Source organism: Charadrius vociferus, unplaced genomic scaffold (genome assembly GCF_000708025.1).
Source record: "Charadrius vociferus isolate BGI_N301 unplaced genomic scaffold, ASM70802v2 scaffold314, whole genome shotgun sequence".
NCBI classification, from domain to species: Eukaryota; Metazoa; Chordata; class Aves; order Charadriiformes; family Charadriidae; genus Charadrius; species Charadrius vociferus.
Window position 1 is genome coordinate 109,157 of NW_009648241.1, and position 20,951 is coordinate 130,107.

A 20,951-nucleotide genomic window follows, 5' to 3' on the forward strand; every position below is an offset into this window, starting at 1 on the left:
TGCAAATACTTAAATAAAAATCAGAAATTATCCTGGAAAGCACAAGAGGGAACCCAAGAATGCCTTCATCTTGGAAGCTCCAGGCCTTGGCATGGTACGCAAAAGTTGCATACTTTGGTAATTTTTCTGAAAGTTAACTTTGCATATGGAGCCGCATGCTGAATGCAATGCTTCTTGTGTGTAACAGATGCGGTCAGACCATGTCTAATTTTTTAGGCCTTTTGAGCAAGGAAATATTAAGACATTTAATCTTCAATATGCAAACAGCATGAGAGACAAATATGTGTTTGTCTCAGTCAAGTTTGTGACAATTCTTAGTACAAGCATTTTGCAGAACTTCAGACACCTGTGTTTTGTGTTGAAAACACACAGAACACATAGGGTAGGATTTGACTCTAGGGCAGAGGCCTTTAAACTTTGGCATCTGTATGTGAGCTTAAGTGTCTAATCTCAGGTTCTAGTCAAGGGAGACGCATGCTTGCTACAGTTAGTGGAATTTGGAGAGTTGGCTACCTGATGTCTCAACAGACACCTAACAATAGAAGTGCCTAATATCCCAGAGAGGTGTCTTAAATAGTATCCAAGACACCATCAGCCCAAAATTTTAAGTTATGACACAGAACTTAGGGAAGACCAGTGTCCTGCTAGAGAAGGGCTGGAGGCAAGGTGTGATACTCTAAAGCATCTAATTTACACTGCATATGCAGTGTAAATTGAGCACAGTTCATCAGTGTGATTAGAAAGGAATGGATAGATAGATATACATTTGGATGACTGCACTCTGAGGCTGAGTCCTACTGGTATTATTTTGGGGAAAAAAGTAGATACAAAGTAGACATTTCCCTGGTCACTCTGTTAGGAAAGTGTGTAATTTCTGCCCAAAATTGTTACATGTGCTCAAGTCCCATTTGAGTTTTGCCCAGCAGTTTAATTTACAGAATACCCAGTCTGAAAATCAGCAAATAGTTTGTTAAAATTAATTCAATACAGAATTTTAATATTTTCTAGTAGGCTTCTCCCCTCCTCCCCCAGTATCAAGAATTGATAGAGGTGACTCTGGAGAAGACACTGAAAGTACAGTTTTCACAGAATCACAGAATGGTTAGGGTTGGAAGGGACCTCTGGAGATCATCTAGTCCAACCCCCCCACCAGAGCAGGGTCACCTACAACAGGTTGCACAGGACAGATGGAACTTCCTATGTTCAAGTTTATGCCCATTACCCCTCGTCCTATCACTGGGCGCCACTGAAAAAAGACTGCTCCCATCCCCCTGGCATCCTCCCATTAAGTATTTGTATGTATTAATAAGATCCCCCCTCAATCTTCTTTTCTCTAGACTAAAGAGACCCAAGTCCCTCAGCCTTTCCTCATAAGAAAGGTGCTCCAGTCCCCTAATCATCTTTGTTGCCCTTTGCTGGACCCTCTCGAGCAGTTCCCTGTCTTTCTTGAACTGGGGAGCCCAGAACTGGACACAGTACTCCAGATGCGGTCTCACCAGGGCAGAGTAGAGGGGGAGGATGACCTCCCTCGACCTGCTGGCCACACTCTTCTTGATGCACCCCAGGATGCCATTCGCCTTCTTGGCCGCCAGGGCACATTGCTGGCTCATGGTCATCCTGTTGTCCACCAGGACTCCCAGGTCCCTCTCCACAGAGCTGCTCTCCAGGAGGTCAGCCCCCAACCTGTACTGGTGCATGGGGTTATTCCTCCCCAGATGCAGCACCCTACACTTGCCCTTGTTGAATTTCATCAGGTTTCTCTCTGCCCAACTCTCCAGCCTGTCCAGGTCTCGCTGTAAAGCTGCACAGCCTTCTGGCGTGTCAGCCACTCCTCCCCGTTTTGTGTCATCAGCAAACTTGCTGATGGTACACTCTATCCCTTCATCCAGATCATCAATGAATATGTTGAACAGGACTGGGCCCAGTACTGACCCCTGAGGGGCACCACTTGTTACTAACCTCCAACTTTTTTTTTGCTTTGTTTAAAGTCATTTCAGTGTCATTTTTCATGATTGAAAGTTTATTCTTCTTCAGTAATCAAAGACAGGTATTTCTTCACAAGATTTATGTGATATATATTTTTTTTTAGCTTTCTTTTGTCACTATCTATTGCAGCGATGCTACACAAACAGTGCCCATGCAAATATTGCTGTAGTCCACATTCATCTGTGCTTTATAGTACTCTTCAGTCCATCCTCACATTTTTTTTCTGAGTGCAGGCCAGACATTTTCCTGCTAAAAACAATATGAAACATGAATTAAGCTTGCAAATATTCAGCCTCTGACTCAGACCTTGTGAAGATGTTGGCCGTTTTGTAGGAGGAGACACTTTGATCTATTGAGAAAGATGAGAATCTGTGTGTAACTGCATTCTGAAAACAGAAACTTTCTGCAATGAAGAATAGGTGCATCGTACTTTACGTTTAATGCAAGCCACAGTAGAGCACTGAAAATTTACCAGTGTACATAGCTAACACTAAAATGGTGAAAAGGTAATCCTATAATAGATTTGTTAAAAAATAATTGAATGTGACACAGTATTTTTGCTTAATGTCTGTTTATGCAAAACAATGATTTCAAAACTCTGAAACTCATAGTTCTTTTTTGGCTTCATTGGAAGCTTTGGAGTACTTATTTATAATTCAAAATAAACAACGTTGTACGGATATTAACCAGAAGACAAGAATTTATAAACCAAGGGAATTAATGCATATGTGGTTAAGAAGAAGGAAAAATGCACAGCTAAGTCACCCAAGCAGCCTTGTTTTGCTTGGTACAGTGGCAGCATGAGAAAGAATAAATGTTGAAACTATTCTAGAAATACAAATAGTAACATAAAGTTTTCTAAAAACAGGTGGTTTAGATATTTTGAGTTCTTCCTACATTAACGTGTGTATTCTTAAGCTGTTTTTCTTTCTGGATTTATAATCCCCATTTGGGGATAATTTGTATGCTTTTAGTGTATTTATTCTGAATTTGCTTATTCTTCTGAATAAAATGTACTAAATATGGAATGTCAAATATTTATCTGGCTTGATAAGTTAAGGTTAGTTCAGGGATGTGATTTTAAAGCTTTTTTTCTTTGTTTTTAACATTCAGCTTTGTTTTTGCTAAGACTTCAGTTTTAATGGAACTCTATATTACCTTTTTTTCTCATAGCAAGCAGTAAAGGAGAATGTGAGAAGAAGGGAAGCAGAAGAAAAACAGAGGCGTGCTAAAATAGCTAAGGAGAAAGCAGAAAAAGAAAAACAAGAGAGGCAACAAAAGAAAAAGCGCTTGTTAGAAATGAAAACAGGTAAGTAATGTAGAAAACGCATTTTATCTAGTGTTTTACAGAAATAAAGCTGCTATTTTTTTCATTATCTGAATGTGCTGTGAGAAAAGACAGAATAAATGAATGATTTTCACCAATTAAAGTTTACAGCAAAGAGGTTCTTAAATTTTGTTTTGTTAATGAGCTTCTCTAGTTACCTGTTTTCCTCAGGCTATTTTAGAACTCATAATGCTGCTTTGTATTTTTCTGTTAGAATATATTGAACCTTGTGTGACCGAGTATAAGTTCAGTTATGCTTGGAACGGCTTGCGTTACCTGAGAACAGACATTTTCCAAATCACAAAGCCATTTTCTTATAACTAAGGTTACATATACATTTTTGTTCTTTTATGAGAATAAGCCCTTCTTTGAGTATGTCAATTGTTATTTCAATAGGTTCCTATTGAAACACCTTAAAAGAACCCTCAGCCATGCATTTTTAAAGTTACTCATTTATGCTGTGTTGTCTTTTGTACCAAAAGAGACGACAGACACTGTGAGTTCTCTGTTACTAAAAAAGATGTCTGATGATCCTCTCTGCTGCTATATTTTATCCCAGACTGAGCTTCTGGAATCCTTCAGAATGATACATGACTTACTGTGTAAATTATCGTGAGCTGCTACTCATTTTTTTTTCTGAGCAGATCTTGTTAAACAGTTCCCCACTCAAACCCTGGTCGGCACCTTTGGCATAAATGATTATCTGTCTCTTCCACGTTTCACTAATAGCCAGAGTAGGTGTGTTTAGTTTCAGAGATTCTTCAAGCCAAAAGTCTTTGATTTATTTTCATAGGAACATCCATGTCTTGAGGTGTGAGACTAAAGCTTTCTTTAAGATGGGAAACCAGGCAGCTGCCCTCTGAACACAGAATTTCTAGTTCTTTAGAAGTAAATTCAAGACCTGATGAGAAAACTACCAGTGACAATGTTTTAAAGATAGAGGAGGCTGAAGAAGACTAGGAAAGGGTAAAACTGGTTTCTCTATTCATGCATGATTGGAAGTGTTTCAAAAGAGGTTAGATATTCTTCTCTCAGACATGTATGTATGACTGATAGTGCCGTGGATGGAAAATTGATAGTCTTTCAGGGAAAATTAAAGCTCCTTTCAAGTCCTATTCTTCATAATGTCATGTTCAGGCTTTTTGGAATACAGGTGCCAATGTTACAGACTTCTGAATCCTATAGCCACATGCCTCTGGTAGTTAAACCTACTGCTTCAGCTAATGTGGTTGGGAACTATGTACTTGTCATCTACAGGTCAGGTAGGTAATTGATTAAATAGCTGCTTTGTCTCTGTCGTGGTTTCAGTTGGGAGAGAGTTAACTTTTTTGCTAGCAGCTGGTATAGTGCTATGTTTTGGATTTGGGATGAGAAATACTTTTGATAGTGCACTGCTGTTTTGGGTTGTTGCTGGGCAGTCAAGGCCTTCTCTGGTCCTTGTATCACTCCACCAGCAAGTAGGCTCGGGGTGCACAAGAAGTTGGGAGGGGACACAGCTGGGACAGCTGATGCCAACTAACCAAAGCGATATTCCATAACATGTGATATCATGCTCAGTGTAGACAGCTGGGGGAAGAAGAAGGATGGGGGAGGGCGTTCGGAATTTCTGCGTTGGTCTTTCCAAGTAGTCATTATGTGTGATGGAGCCCTGCTTTCCTGGAGATGGCTGTACACCTGCTTGCCGATGGGAAGTACTGAATGAATTCCTTGTTTTGCTTTGCTTGCATGTGCAGCTTTTGCTTTAACTATTAAACTGTTTTTATCTCAACCCTTGAGGGGTTTTTTCCTCACTTTTACTCTTCTGATTCTCTCCCCCATCCAAACTGGGGGGAGTGAGCAAGCAGCTGTGTGGTTCTAGTTGCCAGCTGGGGTTAAACCCCAACAATGTCTTAGCAGCACTTTTTTTTTTTTTCCATTTATTAAAACATGTAAGTATACAGAAAGAGGTTTCTTGCTCTTGTTAACAGCCACTTAAGGTTCATTCTGGAATGACTGATCCAAACAACAGCAGGTGGGAAAAGATAATCTTAGGATCACCTGAAACTATAAATGTCTTGAGTCTGATATTCACTAAATTTACCATTGATGAATTGTGTTTTGTTCTGCAGAGCTTCTCGTGAGGTTTCTTGTGCTTGTTTGCAACATCATTTTTATAGTCTATTAGAAAACCCAAATTCTGGCAGCGGTGAGCACCTGTGGTAGATTGGTTTGTCAGGAAGGACAGCAATAACAATATGAAAAATGGGGGTTATTTTTTTTTTTATTTATTTTATTTTGGCAGTTTTATCAAAGCTATATGTACTAATTGAAGAGGCATAATGTTGCTCTGATTCTGATGGAAGAGTAACACAGACATTCAAAAATTATTTTTTCCTTTTTTTTTTTCCCTAACCATTACTAGTTCATTGAAAGGCTGTCTTCTCATCTGTGAATCAGTCACAAAATGTTTACATCTGACCTGCTGACAAATTTCTAACGAGGTCCTCCCTCTGTCAAAATACTAAAACACTTTTACCTGGAGTGTGACTGTGGAGTAACTGATTTTTGCTGCATATCATTTCTTTATATGGTGACTAGATCAGATGTTGGATTTGTAGGACCATTAGTTCCATTATTGTTTGAATGAAGTAGCTGAAAACTCATTGATGTCACCATCCTAGAAAATATTTTCTGGGATTCAAACAGGTGCATAGGTGAAGAGAGAAAAGTATAGAGTATACGTACTAACTGGTTCTTGAGATCATAATGTACTCTGCATCTCCACTCTACATTTTTCAGTGACACTGCTTTTTAACTGAAAATGGCCTAAAGGATAGGAACGCCTGTGTATCACTGTGCTGTATGCCATTTTGGAGTTTCTTAATTGTTTCTCTTAAACTTAAAAAAAAAAAAAACACCAAACAACCCCTCTTCACTGGACTGATGATCATTAACAGCACTGCTTGTGCTAATAACTTATTCTTATGCGTTATTTGTCATTAACACTACAAATTAGTTCTTACCATCAATCACTACCACTACATATTCAAAGCAGTTAGTCTCTAACATCTGTGTCCTAAATTTGATGTGAATATAAAATCCCACAGAGCTGATGCTGTAGAGTGGGCAATGGATGGCTACCAGTCATGGCCTTAGTTGACAAGATGACATGGACAAACTCTTCTGCAAGGGAAGCTAGAACTGAAGTGTTGTTTTTTTTTTTTTTTCTTCTTTACCATCTTCTCTTCCCCTCCCCACACCCAGTTCGGGATCTTACTGTTTTATAATATGGTTTAGTTCCTAGACAGTTCCCGACTCTCTTGTCTATCCCTGGATTACATGATGCAAAGTCCTTCAAGGGGTGTTAATTCCCCAGGTCACAGCCATGCTTTCAGCTGGATTTTTTTTTTTCCTTTGCTCAACTGCTGCTTCTGTTCTTAATGTAAAAACAATCTTTTTAAAACACTTTTTTTCAGTGACCGTTAATTGGCCATTAGTGACTTGTTTACAGTCCTGGAGCTTCTGCTTTCAGCCCGGGCCCATAATGTTCAAGGCCTGAGCTGCTATCCAGTGCTTAAACAGGATTTATATCATCATCCGGAGCTTGTTTTGTTAACCACTGGTCCCATTAACAGCACAGACATTTAACCTGTCCTAGATTCTCCTTTGTTCTTGAAGTCCTTCTCTTTGTATCTTTTCAGCTTTCATCTGCTTTTGAAGTTGTTTGAAGAGTAGGGTTTTGTTGCCTAAGGTGCCACCTTCTGCTGCATAAGGTGGATTTATTTCTTCACATGAGTGACCTACATAATGCTGCAAAATTTTAGCTTTTCAGCGAGTATTGCTGACTCTTTTTTTGCATTCACAAAACCCTGAGATCTTAAAGAAGTATGTATGAAACCATAGATTTTATTAATATCTACCAAATATGTGAGTTGAGCCAGTAAGTTGCATATAGCACATTAGGACTGTATCATACCAGGTTTGCCTAGCACTATACAGATTTTTAAAACAAAAGGAAAATTATCAGGTAACTCCTGATTTTTAATTTAAACTACTTTAGGGGGGAGCAGGTAATCCTTCTGGGTGAATACAATAATTTCATCACTAGTAACTGACATTTACTGCAAACCTGAGATCTGAGGTGGTCCTACAGTATACTAGCCTTCTCACAAACTGTAATAGTCTTCCTTAGCCTATGTTGTGCCGTTGATATACAGGTGACAAATTAAGCATCTAGATTGCAGCTTACACTCTGTTATCCATACCCCTGCATCAGAGTGCCTTTGAAATTTTGTTAGACCAAGTTCAGTGTTGATACAGTTATTTTCTAAAATTAGATAAATATGTATAATATATTATAAATCTTAATAAAATTTTCAGGTTTTTTTTATATTTCAGATATAAATAATTATATAAATATTTTGTAGATTGCAAAATATGTGTAGTGTTTTATGAATATGTAGTACACCATCTTTTTAGAAAAACAACATTTTAGGTAGGCTTTATAATATAAATTTAGACCTCTGCTAATAAATAAAAAAAAATAGCTTTTTGTTATTTATATGGAATCGTTTGACTTATTCTCTTGCAAGTATTTTTTTGAGATTTTGACCTGCAGCCAATGTCAGATTTAGATCTCTGTAAATTGTAATTTGCTGAAATTCTCCATCTCTACTTTACATCTTAGTGACACTTTTGTGTCCTGATGATCACAGCTCAAATGGTTCACAGATATAAAAGGAGGAGAGTCGTAAGTTTACATAGGAAAATGCGGAGCTGTTATTTTTATTTTCAGCTCCGTCCTAACTTGGAAAGTATGTGGAATTTGTTAAAAATTTGTAATGTGTAAGCAGTGAATGATATTTGGCATTTTGAGATTTATGATAATAAAATTTGTCCTCTAAATACTCTCTGGGATACATAGTGATATTCATCGTGAGATGCTTTGTCAATACAATTGCTTTACTTGCTTCTGTGAAGCCAGTTCAAACTACCACATACTATCGTTCCAAAGGTAAATAGCCAGTGGAAGGGGAACTTTATGTAAATGCCACTTGTCTGCATACTATTAACATTCAGATACATACTTTCTCATGCTGTTCAGATTCTCCGTAGAAAACACACCAATCAATTATTTTGATCTTATCACAGTGTAAAGAATTCTAAAACTGTGATAACACCAGCTAAATTTATTGTAATATAATTGAGAACTCCATCATTGTGGCATCTTCATTGTGTCTTACTTTGAATACTATTTAAGTAACAAGCCACTTCCATCAGTGCTTATTTACAAAAGCTGCCCTTTATTACGCAAAAGCAGTGAAGTGATGCCAAACTGATGTCTTCAACATCTGATTTCCAATCTAGAGTATTAGTTTGTTTCCAGTTGTGTTACTCAGTTTTGCTTTTATCACAACTAACTGGTTTTAAATCCGTATTCCAGTTCATTTGGACAGTTATGACCTATTTGTGGTCAATTTTGCAACATTTATTTTTACAGAGGTTTTATATAGTTTATCTGGTTTTGGAAAAAAACATTCCTTTCTCTCAAACTTACTAAAAGTGTTTTAGGTTTTGGTTCTTCAAACATTTCCTACTTTATTACCGTCTGGTAAGTTGTGCAATATGAATATTTTCTTTAGTTCTGTAGTGTTCTGCAAAACAAAAGGACACCATGGATCCCAGCACTGACAGTTTTGAGCAATGAAATAGTAAACATAATTAGGTAATTAAAATTCAGATTCCAACAGATAAAATGCTTGCCCTTGAAGTAAATTAAAAAAATCCCCAAACCTACTTATATTAGTAGGTACCCTCAAAGACCCTATTTTCCCTGCCTAACTCAAGTTCATAAGGCCTGCATTTTATTAATTTCTTCTCACTGGGAGAGGAGAATCAATACTTCTTAATAGTATTCCTTTCCTCTGAGAGGATTAAAGGACTGCAAATGTCACAGATTATAAAAATTTGCTTATGTTCCATTACAACTGAGATGACATCAGTAGTTTCTAACACGTGTTGGTAATTTGTTGTTTCAAAATGACTGCTGGGCTACTTTCATGAAAAACAAAGGTTTTGGACAATATTGCTAGATTTGGGACGTTTAGGTATATGTTTTATGCAACTGACTTTGCTGTGAAGGGGACAAAAGGTCTGATAATGCTATATATGAAGAAATCCTGAGGGTTGGCTATTAATAATCCAACAACTGTTTTGTGTAAGGGCTGTCTTCTCTAGAGAGTTTCCCCTTTTGGAATTTCATGTGCTCTGTTCATCTTGGTTCCTCCCTGGTGTTGATTATTCTTTCCAGTTGTCCCATGAGTGTCTCAACTTGTCCTCAAATTGGACACTCTTCATCAAAAGGATTCCTGAGGTCATTTTTTTGTTATTTAACTTTATTCTTAAGGATCACTTTTATTATGAGGCCAGTGGAGAATAAATCTGTTTTGTAATTGTGAGGAGTGTAACTTGTTCCTCTTACATTAAATAACAATGAGCAGAAAGAACTGTGGGACCTTATGGAGTTGCCTACTCAGTTCTTACTCATGGTAATACGTAGTGGGTTGTTGACAGTAAGCTCATGACAAGATTGGAGAGTAGATCTAATTTTGCTTTATGACTTTAAAAAAAAAAAAAAAGTCCTATATATGAGGAACAAATTGTGACAGACATTGACCACAAATCCACTGGAAAGGAGATGTCATCTGATATATCACTAAGTATGTAGGTTGTTTTTCAGCTGTAATTGTATTTGACAGTAAAGTGTAAATCTGGGTAAATTACTGAGAACAGATGTTCCCTCAAGAATAATTGTCGCATTTGTACTTGAAAATGATACAGAGAATGATAAAATAGAGGTATGCTCAATTAAAAAAAAAAAATAATCTGGCCTGAAAACCAATGTGTGATACATCTGCCGAAGCCACAGCAAAAGATGAGCTACAACAAAACTTCAAGTCTCACACTGTAGGATGTTCAGGGAATTAGATGCTTTTAGTGCAAAAAAAAGTAGAACTGATCTGAATGTATATTAATTAAAACCCAACAACTAATAGTCACAAGTCATGTTCTAACAAGATCTCAAAGGTGCTAAATCTTCTGAAGCATGGAGGTGTAGTTCATGCACTTGTTGGCAACCCATGGGCTCAGAATGCAGCAGCTGCTACTCGTTTGTACTAAGCAGTAGTTCCAAAAGAACAAGAGATTTAGAAGAAACAATTATTTTTCTTTCTGAAAATTTTACTTAGAAGTGGAACCTTTGGAGATAGTAGCTGAAAAGCGTTCGTGAAACTGAAGTTTACACAAAGCCCCTGAAAAAATAGCTAGCTGTATTTGGGCGAGAGAGGAATAGTCAAAACAAACAGAACTGTTTAAAAAATTAAGGGGCATTAAAGTAATGTCTGCAGATAAATATTCTCATAAGACTTGTCATTTATGTAGTAGCAGTAAAATTTCTGAACAAATGTGAAAAGAATTCTGCAAACTTAAAATGGCATTACCATGAAAAAAAATTCAATCTCTGGAGCCATCTTTGGGATCAAAAGCTCTAACATTTATGCAGATAGTATTGATTTGAGTAAGCATTTCCTGCTCCAAATACTACCTCACATCTCCATAAGGAGGTAGACATCAGAGTCTTCTTTAAACTCTCACTCCTGCTATGTGTAAATGCTTTTATTCTTTCTGTTTTTTCTGAAACGTCAAAAGTTTCTTCTCTCAAGTTGCAGAGGAGGGGAGGAATAAATATCCTTACCAAAGCATTGGAGGGTATGCTTTATTTTTACTTTCCTTAGTCCAAGGTTGTAAAAGAGCCAAGAACCTCCTCTGTTGTTGTTGGAAAGCCAGCAGAAGAGAAGGTCATGTCTCTGACTCTTCCTTCAAACTGAGTCTGCTGCTGCTTCTATTTCTATGCTGCTCACTATAACGCTTATCTTCACTCGGCAATACCTCAGCAGTTGTACAGAAGTACAGTCTTGTTACTGCATACCAAAATATTCTTGCTCTGAAGCGTGCTGGCAGAAGTTACTTGATTTCTCTGGCAGCTTCTATCCATTGAAAGCCATTAAATGCAAATACAAAGTCTTTGAATCATGAACTGCTGGAGACCAAGAGACTATTCTAGAAATGTCATTATGTATTTAGCCTGTCCTTTTTAGAGATGATTGCTATTGGCTACTAGTGCCCGGAGGATGCAGGGGTAGGTGGACCATTGATCTGATCCTCCTGAGTATTCTTGTGCTTTTATAGCCACCCAAACAAAAAGGGTCTTGCCCGCCCAAAGCTGTCTGGTGGCTTTGCTTTGACTAAGCTCAGTCATGTAATCCAGTCGGAACTTTCTCACTCCACAAGTGAGAAATTATATAACTTCTAAATTTCCTTCGGCCCCTCATCTCTGTAGCACAGCTGTCAGCATGAGTGATCATTGTGTGTATTTTGTGATTTATCGGTTGTTTATAAATTTGAATGGAAATAGTAATGTCTTTCCCTGTGCTCAGTGAACTCCTTCAGACGTACATGGTAACCAAGAGACAAGATGTTTATACACACCCACACGCATATATTATATTCAGCAACATATATTCTTATAAGAAGCAACATTCAGGTAATAATGCTACTAGAGTGGTTCTAACTGCTCTCTAAATGAAATTGTAATTGATATGTCTCAGTAATAGATGACTTTTTTTCCCCCCTCTGTGAAACAACACTAATGGAAATACTAGGGTTTTGTTAGTCTGAAAAACAGATTGGTTGCATTCTTATCAGTGTCTTTGGAGTTAGAGCTCTGATGTCTAAAGAAAACAGAAAAATCATTCATTAACAGTAAAACTTGTTGACTATTCTCACTATTAGCTGTCCTATCAAATCTTAATCTTAGATAACATTGTGTAAGGTTGGTCTGTTTTAGTTATGAGTGATTAAATATGTTACTATAACTTAGTATTCTGCTTAATTTAGCAGTTTTATTTTTCCACAAAAAAGGCGGAGTATCCCTAGCGAACAGAAAAAGGGTTATAAGATTGTGTCTTTAAACTGGCTTTTAAAAATATTATCAGGTAATGCAATATGTAATATATTACTAGAATATCCTGTATTGTTCAGCTGGTGAGAGAGTGTGTACACAGGTAAATCATTTGATTTTCAGACTGTTAGTTACTGTTTCTGTGGACTTAGTGGAAAGGTAACCTCTTTTTTATTGTAGCCACGTTTAGAGTGCACAACCTGTTCTAGTGTTTGACCACTCTCAAAAGGGAAACTAAAAAAAAATAAATAAAGTTCTTGCATTTGAATGCAATGTCCTGTAATTCAATTTGTGCTCATTGCCTCTTATCCTGTCTCTGGGTACCTCTGGGATGAGTCTGGCTCATTCATCTTTACACTCCACCCAGTCCCCCATCAAGTATTTACATACATTGATAAGATACCCCTGAGCCTTTTCTTCTCTAGGCTGAACAATCCCAGCTCTCTCAGCATGTCTTTGTGAGAGAGATGCTCCAAGTCCCTTCATCATCTTTGTGGGCCTTGACTGAGTTTGCTTGGGTATGTTTTTGTCTCCCTTGTACTGGGGAGTCCAGACCTGGACCCAGCACTGCATATGTGTCTCATCAATGCTGAACAGAGGAGAAGGATGACCTCTCTTGACCTGCAGGCAATGCTTTTCTTTGGTCTTCTTTGCCATAAAGGCACGATACTCAAACATGGTCAATATGTTGTTGCCCAGAATCCTCAATTAATTTTTTTTTTTTTAAAAGCTGCTTTCCAGCCAGGTGGCCCCCACCTGTGCTGATGTATGAGGTTATGCCTCACCACATGCAAGTCCTTTGTTAAATTTCATTAAGATTCCTGTCTGCCCATTTCTCCAACTTGTCAAGGTCCCTCTGAGTGGCAGTAAAACCATCTGGTGTGTCAACCATTACTCTGAATTGTGCACCATATGCAAACTTGCTCAGGGTGCACTTTGTCCAGTCATCCAGGTCATGAAGGAAGGTTTTACAAATATTGGCCCCAGTATCAAGTTCTGGGGTACACCACTTCAAAGACTTGGCATTCTGTTTATTCTTCTATTAGTCAAATTTACCTCAGGACAACTTTTTTGGAATGTCTCTCAAAAAAGCTTGCTCTGGCAAACTCTTGACTAGATCTGGAATCGATACAAATAATCTTGTGGAAAGAGAGTTTAGAGTGGCTTTCTTCTGTTGTCACAGAAGGAATGGGATTTATAGATTCACAATGAACATCAGGAATTGATACATTTTTATTACAAAGTTCAATATTAAGATGATTTCACTATCAATCCCTTTATTAAATGGGAAATTGTGATCCAGTTGAGATGCAGAAATAACATCAGAATTCATAGAACGGTTTAGGTTAGAAAGGACCTTAAAGATCATCAAGTTCCAACCTCCCTGTCATGGCATTCAGAAATACCTGAAATATTTTTGTGTCTGTGTGGTACAGAACTACCTCTAAAAGCACAATTTACCTTTTGGTTTTTACGGTGTGAGTTATCTTATGGAAGTTAAAGTGGTGTAGCTACGAACCTTAATTTCATCAACGGATTTGAAAGAGACAGCTGTCTTTCAGAGTGCATGAAGAATGAGTGCTTGGTTTGCATTTCACTTGTTTTGAGCTCTTTGGAATTTGGGGCACACTTTCATTCATATGCTCAGGGTCAAAATATATCTATTTCTGTATCATAAAAGCACTTTATGACAGCTCAATGGTGGAACAATTTCAGCAAGAGCAAACAAGATGGCATGAAAACCACTCTTCTCAGCTGGAAGATTTATGGAATAGGTGCATCAGTCATTAGGGGAAGTCATACCTTTTTATAGTACACTTGCCTGAAGCACTAGCAAAGGCTTACTACTCTGTGTTGGTCATCAGTAAGAAATGTAGTGCTTCTGGTTCTGGATGAAACTGTTTATGTGATTCCTGTGAGGTATACACACGTTTCACTTTCGGGAAGGGCTGGTATGTGTCTTTCGTCTGAAGTCAACGCTGAGGAAAGACAAATGAATAGTGATATTCCTGGTCAAAGTTGGATTTAACACTTTTTAAATCTAAAAGGAACTGTCCTTTCAGCCAGTCCCTCTAAGGCACACTTGGCAGCTATTTCTGCTTTGCATCTGCACGTTGGAAATTTTCTTTTCATCACTGTCATGTAAGAGGGCTCTGGTAAGACTTGATGAGGGTCAAAGGAACCCCTCTGTTCTGTTATGAGTCACAGCTCTATTCTGTACACCGTTATTGAAACTAGAACTGATAGCCACCTATTCCTTCACTCACCTGTCAGTGAAGATTATCTGATTGGTGCTATGGCTTTTACCAGAAAAAGTTCAAAGCCTTAGAGCAACTTCAAGCTGGAGCCTGTGTATGCTGTGCATTTTCTGGACAAAGATACCCTTAGCATCCACTCACAATTTCTTTGTAAGATTGTATATGAATTTCATTGGCGTAAAGATTCTGAGTTTAGGCAGACACATTGTTAAAAATTTTGAAACCTTCCCTTCTGGATATTGAGTTTGCTTTGTATTTTTATGTTGACAATATGAAAGCCTTCAAAAAGTCTCCTGACCTGTTCATATATCAGGGTGAGAGGTCGAGATGTTGTTATATGTCAGCACTATGAATACTTCACAGAGTCTGGCTGCCTGAGACTCTTGAGACTGAAAAGATTGAACCACTTCCAAAAACACTGGAGCTCACTCCTGCATTGATGGCTTAAATTATCTCCCTCTCTGTCATCTGCTGTTCTGCTCCCTGGAGCTTAAGTCACTCAACATTATACTATTACTAAAGCTTTCCTCTTTTGATGTTGTTCGGAGAACGGTCCTTCAATTTTTACTCAGGTGGAGACCTTTAGTCAGCCGAGCATTGCTTTGTAGGCTGTACTGGTCAAAATCAATCATTATGCAAACAATCATACATGATGTCTTTATGATGTCTTGAAAGTAAAGATACATTAACAAAGTTAAAAGATGTGTCTTTTTTCTTTTTCTCTTTCTTCACCTTGTGTGAATAGTCTGGAAGAATCTCTGCTGTCATTGTCCCACGCCTGGTATTTGCTTGCCTCAGAAATTTTTGTACATTAAGGCACGAGACGTGATGTAGCTAAACATAGAAGAAGGCTGTGAAGGGATTAAATTTCACTTGATCAAAAACTGGATACAGTATATTTGACCTGAGTTATATGCTGAGCTGAAGAGAAAAAAGCAGTTCGTATTCTAGTCGAGCAAGAATTTTAAAAGTATTCATTCTGGTAATTACTGAATGGTGAGATCAGGACTTAATTCTTCAGACAAGAAAAACAAATCAAATAGCTTCAGCACTCCAAGTTTGTTTTTAAACTATATAAAAGCCTGAGTGCTTCCATGGAGTTACTTTGAAGATGATATAAAGATAACTAAAGTCTTTGCTAATTCAGATAACTCAATGAGTAGCCCTTGAGGTTTTGCACCCTTTTCCTTCTGTTACAGCTATGAAATATTAAGGTCTGTTTTAATGTATACATTTGTCCAAATTGTGGAGTTTTAATTTCAGATGAGGCTTAATATTCAGAGGTTGCCTTTAGGAGCTGATCCTTTCCATTACTTGCAGTGTAGTACAAAGCTGTATGTAATTGCGATGCCATAAATAGATCCCAGTGGAAAATGATAGTCAGAGTCCCTGCAGATAAATCTCTTAAGTGTACACACTGAGTAGGCAACATCAACAGAAACCATCCTAAAGAATTCTTGGTTTGTTTTTTTCTGAAGCTCCTTAATCTTTCCTTCATTAAAAAAAAAGAAAAAAAAAAAAAGAAAAAAAAAACAGGTTTTTTTGAAAGGAGTAGCTGAATAAAGCTTTGATCTCTTGAAAGAGGAAATAGACATATTTTTTTTATATGTTTTTTTTCTTGGCAAAATGAACTTCTGGAGTCCTAGTGTTGAGTGGGATGTTTTAGTTTATATTGGACAGATGCAGAGGAACTGTAAAAATGAAACATTTTTCATCCAAAGTAATCTTGTTGCACCACTCTTACTTTAATACCATATTGCTAATGATTGTGATTCTATCATGTCAGTGGACTACTGCTTCTGGAATTATGGTATATATCATGTGTTCCTTAATAAGTGCGTAAAATGCAGGAGTCATTACTAACTGCAGTGTCTGTTTCTATCATCCTAAGATATTAAAGTTGTACTGTAAAGCTTATGATACTCAGTACACTAAATGAGAAGGGTGTCTAATATTCTTAACATTTTAAAAGATGTAATTAATGAAATTAGGTAGTTTATATCTGACTTGGCACTGAAATGTCAAGGGCAAAACTTACCAGCTATTTTGGCAAGTTTACTTCTGCTTTAGAAGGTATTTAAAAGACAGTTGTATGACTTTTAATTAGGTATGATATTAAAAAGTATTTAAATCTCCTATTCTGAAATTGAAGGAAAAGAGATCATTTAGATCACAAAAGGGTATATTTCTCAAAGGAATTACTGTAGCCTGTGTAGCTATCTGCAAGCCAACTGGAATTACTAGTTCTAGGATGTCAAAAGATTGATACACTTGACTAATTAGGAAGCCAGTTGGGAATGGTGACAGCAGTCTGCATCAGCTTGTGAAAGCCTATTTAAAGGTCCCATAGGAAGTGTTAATATTGAACGATATTTGTGACTCTTATACTATCACTGTAGCAATGTTGTATCCCGTTCTCCCAGGGCAATTTAAAAGATTTCTAAAATACTGCATGGGTACGCTTATTTCTTAAACTCTCAGTCATAGAAACTTGGACAATGTTATAGATAGTGTGGATACTAATAATTAGCTGTGTAGCTTCATAGAAGGTGTCACAGTCAACTGTTGGTGTAGGCATCAAAAACCAGAATTTGGAGCCTAACTGAAGGTGCAGAAGTTTGAAAAACAGGCTTTCTGCATGTTTGGGGTGCATAGATTATAACTAGGAATGTTTTTATTTGCAGCGGTTAACTTTTTTCCATACATCCATGCATACAGGAAAACTATGAGAGGAGGTTTTTTTAATTCAAGTTTCTATATACTTTATTTATTCTTCTGTTAACTGTTTTGCATATCAATTGAAGCACTAATCTATAATCCAGTTTGTGACTACAGTGTATTTCAGATAAGTATGAAAAACAGATAGTACCCATAAATGTGTTACAGCTATGCTAGAAAAATATGTAGTTTTTCAGTATTTCTATTCCATTATTTAAAATCTTTTTTTATTTATTTGATGGGTCTTTTTATAGTATAGCAGATTATGCACCAAGATTTTTTTCTACTGGAAACTATTAACTTTTTGAAATAACTCTGAAAGCCACAGTAGTCTTGGATAGGCTTAAAAGGAAAGAGATGACATGCTGAAATAGGATTGAAATTTTTCTTCTGTTATTTCTACTTCCTAAAACAAAGCTTATGAACTCTTTTCCATAAACATTTTTGGTATCATTTGGGGTACTGTGCTATTCAATCTTTTTTGCATTACTGTTACACAAAAGGCTTATAACATTTTCATGTTATAATGCTTATAACAATATTCATGTACCTTAATGTAACTAATGGCTTGCCATCAGAATTTCTCCAAGCATCCCTTTGGTTTGAAACTATTCACTGAGTGTTTTCATTCCAGACATGAGTATTTTAGAAAATAGCATGACATTAGATAGAGAAAGGAAAGTTAGGGAAAAAAAAAAAAAAAAGAAAAAGACAAACAAAAATACCAACAGCACCACAAAACCAAAAAAACCCCACAGGAAGCTGAATACATAATCTGAGTAATTTTTTGTAAGGTACGTTCCAAGCCATATTAAAACCTGTGATAGTCCATTAGTGGTAAGAACTTCAGGGTAATAAATCATGTTTTACCAAACTCAAACCCAGAGAAAAATCTGTATTTCGGTCTTCATGTTTATTCTATATCTGCCATGTATTGCGCAGAAAATAAATGTACTTAAATGTTGTGAAAATTTATAAAATATTTGCTCATTTTCCATTATTTCCTTTTGTGTATAGCTCTTTTGTGTAAGGTTGTTAACTAGCTTGATAATACAGAGTATAGAGAAAAGATAACTAGGTGTTACACTTCACTAGGTAAAAAACTGGCTGGAAGGCCGGGCCCAAAGAGTAGTGTTGAATGGAGTTAAATCCAATTGGCAGCTGGTCACAAACAGTGTTCTCCAGGGCTCAGTATCGGGGCTGGTTCTGTTTAATATCTTTATCAATGGTCTGGATGAGAGGATCAAGTGAACCCTCAGTCAGTTTGCAGCTGATACCAAGTTGGGCAGGAGTGTTGATCTGCTTGAGGGTGGGATGTCTCTAGAGAGGGATCTAGACAGGTTGGATTGATGGGCTGAGGCCAACGGTATGAGGTTCAACAAGGCCAAGTGCTGGGTCCTGCACTTAGGTATCAACAACCCCATGCAGTGCTACAGGACTGGGGAAGAGTGGCTGGAAAGCTGCCTGGCAGAAAAGGACCTGGGGGTGTTGATCGAGAGCTGACTGAATGTGAGCCAGCAGTGTGCCCAGGTGGTCAACAAGGCCAACAGCATGCTGGCTTGTATCAGGAATAGTGTGGTGAGCAGGACTAGGGAAGTGATCGTTCCCCTGTGCTTGGCACTAGTTGAGGCCGCACGTTGAGTACTGTGTGCAGTTTTGGGCCTCTCACTACAAGAAAGACATTGAGGTGCCGGACCGTGTCCAGAGAAGGGCAATGAAGCTGGTGAAGGGCCTGGAGCACAAGCCTTATGAGGAGCGGTTGAGTGAACTGGGGTTGTTTAGTCTGGAGAAAAGGAGGTTGAGGGGAGACCTTATCGCTCTCTACAACTACCTGAAAGAAGGTTGTAGTGAGGTGTGGGTTGGTCTCTTTTCCCAAGGAACAAGCAATAGGACAAGAGGAAATGGCCTGAAGTTGTGGCAGGGGAGGTTTGGATTGGATATTAGGAAAAATTTCTTCATGGAAAGGGTTTTCAAGCATTGAAACAGGCTGCCCAGGGAAGTGGTTGAGTAACCATCCCTGGAGGTATTTGAAAAACATGTAGATGTGGTGCTTAGGGAGGTGTTTTAGTGGTGGACTTACAGCATTAGGTTTACGCTTGAACTGGATGATCTTAAGAGTCTTTTCCAACCTAAACAATTCTATGATTCTAACGGTGTTCTCAGATTACAGTTTTGTTGTTTTAAGGACCACCTTCTTGGGAAAGCGGCAAATTAAATACTATGGGGAAGGAAGAGGGTTATCCTTAGAGGATATTTTTAGGAAATTAAAAAAATTAAGATAAAATCACTTTCTAGACACAAATATACATGTAGAAGTAGCAGAAGTTAAAGAATGAGTAAAAGGAACAGAAGTTCTAACTAAATGCAATTAGTTATACAATTGCACAAAATGAATTTTTAAAATAAATTTTTCGTCTTTCTGTAAATAATATAGAATACAGAAAAGGACAAAAATGTTTATGAAAATCTAATTTGAATTTGAGTTAATGTTGGGGAACATCTGTTGTGAGATTTAAGTATCTTTATATGTGTATTTCTATAGAATTCTTTAATATAGAGACTCTTATTATTTCACGAGGAGATTACCACTATGTGAGTTTAAGTCATATTTGAAGGACATTTTTCTTCAATTTGTAGACAGGGAAGCTCTAATTTTGAGGCAATAGATGATTTTATTTTTTTAAAATAATGTTTTGCATATCTCTGTTCCTAAAATCTTTTTGGTATGCTTTCCTCTTGTGCTTTTAAGTAATATCCCAGCTTTGGGTTCGCAGAAGCTAAATTAGGTTCAACTCCTGACTTAGCAGTAGAATGATGAAAGTAAAAATGTTTCTAGAATGTCATATTCACGATATGGCCCATAGTGATTTGATGGTACTTTGCCAGATCTTCCTCTGCAGCTTTGAGCTTTTTTTGTCTGAATTATTTTTGTTGTCCTTGAAACCACTTACCTTAGAAAGATGCTGCAATTCTTTAAAGTTTATTGAAAGATGGAATTTCTTTAAAGGAGGGAAACAAATAGAAATAGTGTTGGAAAGCAACATTTTCCATAATAATTTTCCCCCATATTCAGGTCTAGAAGGTTGCCTTGCTTCCTTACTTGTAGTCCAGGACTTTCAGAATTCCTTAAATTAGTGGCATGGCGTCTCATTCTCCCCATAAACTAGATTAGATCCTGATTTGAATATTCACTGTTAGTAATAACTGCAGAATCGTGTGATGTGTCTGTGTCCAAGGTGTGTTTTGACCTAGGGAGTTTTGCCCGGTGAGGCATAATGAGATTTCTATTGTGTAATTCTTTATTACTCTGTGGTGATTTTTTTGTCATACATTAAATCCCTGGTGTTGTGTTCTTTGTCCACCCAGAGATAGGCAAAAGGGGTTAACAAGGTTCAAAAATCTGTCATTTTCTGATGTGTTTACTTGAGGAAATAAAAATAGGACATTTAATGCTTGCATTTAATTATAATCTCACAGTAACATTCATAATTCTTTCAGGGGATATTATACATACCTGTGTAATATGATGAGTAGAATTTTCCTGAACTACATCAATTATTTAATATTGGCCAGAGGTTATTAAATACGAAGGGAAAATGGCTTTTGATTAAAGCTACCTATGGATATCATTCTGTATCCTATCCAGTCCAATATTGTTCACTCA

General features: G+C 37.3%; 1 protein-coding gene across 1 annotated transcript in view; it reads left to right on the forward strand.

The window, feature by feature from the left end:
- The window catches only part of LOC104285682 (protein diaphanous homolog 3-like), a 185,149-nt gene that overhangs the window by 106,681 nt on the left and 57,517 nt on the right, over positions 1–20,951 (forward strand). The window contains 1 exon segment of the mRNA XM_009884160.1: positions 3,160–3,295. Within this exon segment, the coding sequence (XP_009882462.1) occupies positions 3,160–3,295 (136 nt within the window).